Here is a 1,867-nt window from a genome sequence, read left to right on the forward strand (position 1 = left end):
GTGTGTGTGTGTGTGTGTGTGTGTGTGTGTGTGTGTGTGTGTGTGTGTGTGTGTGTGTGTGGCTGTGTGTTCATGAATGTGCGTGCAACCTCCCCCTCCTCCTGCTTTGCTGCTGTGCTATCTCGTCGTCGAATAACACCACAATTGCCCCCCCCTCCTAACTTCCCACGCCCTCATCCTTCCCACCGCCCCCCTCCCATCTTGGCCCATCTTGTGAATACAACATCACACAGGGAGAAGCAGGCGCAGCGGGCGAAGCAGCAGGTTGCAGACGACATGGACAAGGTGATTTGGGCATGAGAGCAGACCAGTACAGGACTGTTGTGAACCATGCACACACAAACGCACACACACACACACAACCACACACATATGCACACACACACACACACACAAACGCACGCGCGCGCACACACGCTTTTGCTTCACCTCACATATTCGATCCTTGTCTTCCTCCACCCCCTCTCTTCCTCCACAGCACACGGCTGCACAACAACAGCAACAACAGCTGCCACTGTATCACAAACCAGACGCCACAGCCACCAACCACACGAAGCAGCATGCTTCACAAAACTAAGCGACCGCGCCACCCTATTGTATATTCCTCTCACTTGACACATCTTCCCGTGCAGTGCCCTTTCCTTACTTGCATCTTGACATTGTGTGTGTGTGTGTGTGTGTGACATCGTGTTTGCGTCTGATTTCCTTCGTTTCTTGGGCAGGCCAGTGTTTCTTCTTTCTTTCTTGTACGTGTAAATGCAAAAACCAACAACACAAGTATCCATCCATCCAGCACAAGCAAATGAAAAATGAAAATGAAGAACACACACACACACACAGAGCAGTGAGAAGCAAGACACAACCAAACACCACAGGGCTATCTCAAACAACAATCAACACAGCAACTGTGCACGAGTGCATGCAGGGGCAGGCATAAACGAACAGCCGCTGTTTCGTGGCCGCCACTACGGGCGTGCGTGTGGGTGTGTGGGTGTGTGGGTATGTGGGTGTGTGCGTTAGGCTGCAGGGTAGGCCCAGCGGAAAATGGAGCCGGTGTTAGTGACGCTGATGATGTACTGCTGGTTTGGGCAGATGGCCACGCGCGTAATGTCGCCGCTGCAATGAACAGGAGGGGGGTGATGGGGAGGAGAGGGTGGTGGGTGGCGGTGAGGACAGCGAGCAATGGAAGTGCGTGGCAGACATGAGCAATCACACAACACACCCACAGACAGGCACGCAGACAAACAAACAGATGCGCATGTGGGTGCAGGTGACGAAGCGAGGGGAAGGGCGAGGGGAAGGAAGTGACAGCGGTACCTGTGGCCCTGTCCGACGTATGCCGTCTCGCCCTCATCAAAGGTGATGAGCTTGAGCAGCTTGTCCTGTCCGCCCGCAGCGAAGTACCGGCCGTCTGGGGAAATGTCGAGCGCATACAGCGCACCCGTCGACGACACCTGCGTACGGAGGAGGGTAACGGGGGAGAGAAGGGGAGTGTAAGTGCATGTGTGTGCATGTGTGTGCATGTGTGTGTGTGTGTGCGCGCGTGTGATGACAAAGATGAACAAATGAACAGAGAGCAGAACCACACACACACACACACACATACGCACACACACACACACACATACGCACACACGCACACACATGTACACGAGCAGCACCTCGAGTTCGCGGATGAGGGAGCCATCAAAGGCCTCCCAGTAGTGGACCTTCCTATCAGACCCGCACGTCAGCAGCTGCGCCTCGTCAGGCCGGTACCGCACCTGCGCATACGTGTGTGTGTGTGTGTGTGTGTGTGTGTGTGTGTGTGTGTGTGTGTGTGTGTGTGTGTGTGTGTGTGTGTGTGTGTGTGTGTGTGTGTGTGTGT

General features: G+C 54.7%; 2 protein-coding genes across 2 annotated transcripts in view; one reads left to right on the plus strand and one right to left on the minus strand.

Moving 5' to 3' along the window:
- Nucleotides 1-793, plus strand: part of PTSG_08269 (uncharacterized protein) — a gene marked incomplete at its 5' end in the record, with an annotated part of 2,548 nt that extends 1,755 nt beyond the window's left edge. The window contains 2 exons of the mRNA XM_004991238.1: nt 234-285; nt 479-793. Coding sequence (XP_004991295.1) covers nt 234-285; nt 479-577 — 151 coding nt within the window. The 3' untranslated portion in view covers nt 578-793. The remainder of the gene's footprint in view (nt 1-233; nt 286-478) is intronic.
- Nucleotides 794-1,016: 223 nt separating this feature from the next.
- PTSG_08270 (WD repeat domain 16) overlaps nt 1,017-1,867 on the minus strand; it is a gene marked incomplete at both ends in the record, with an annotated part of 6,042 nt that continues 5,191 nt past the window's right edge. Inside the window, 3 exons of the mRNA XM_004991239.1 lie at nt 1,017-1,116; nt 1,318-1,454; nt 1,662-1,763. Coding sequence (XP_004991296.1) covers nt 1,017-1,116; nt 1,318-1,454; nt 1,662-1,763 — 339 coding nt within the window. The remainder of the gene's footprint in view (nt 1,117-1,317; nt 1,455-1,661; nt 1,764-1,867) is intronic.

Source organism: Salpingoeca rosetta (genome assembly GCF_000188695.1).
Source record: "Salpingoeca rosetta unplaced genomic scaffold supercont1.21, whole genome shotgun sequence".
NCBI classification, from domain to species: Eukaryota; class Choanoflagellata; order Craspedida; family Salpingoecidae; genus Salpingoeca; species Salpingoeca rosetta.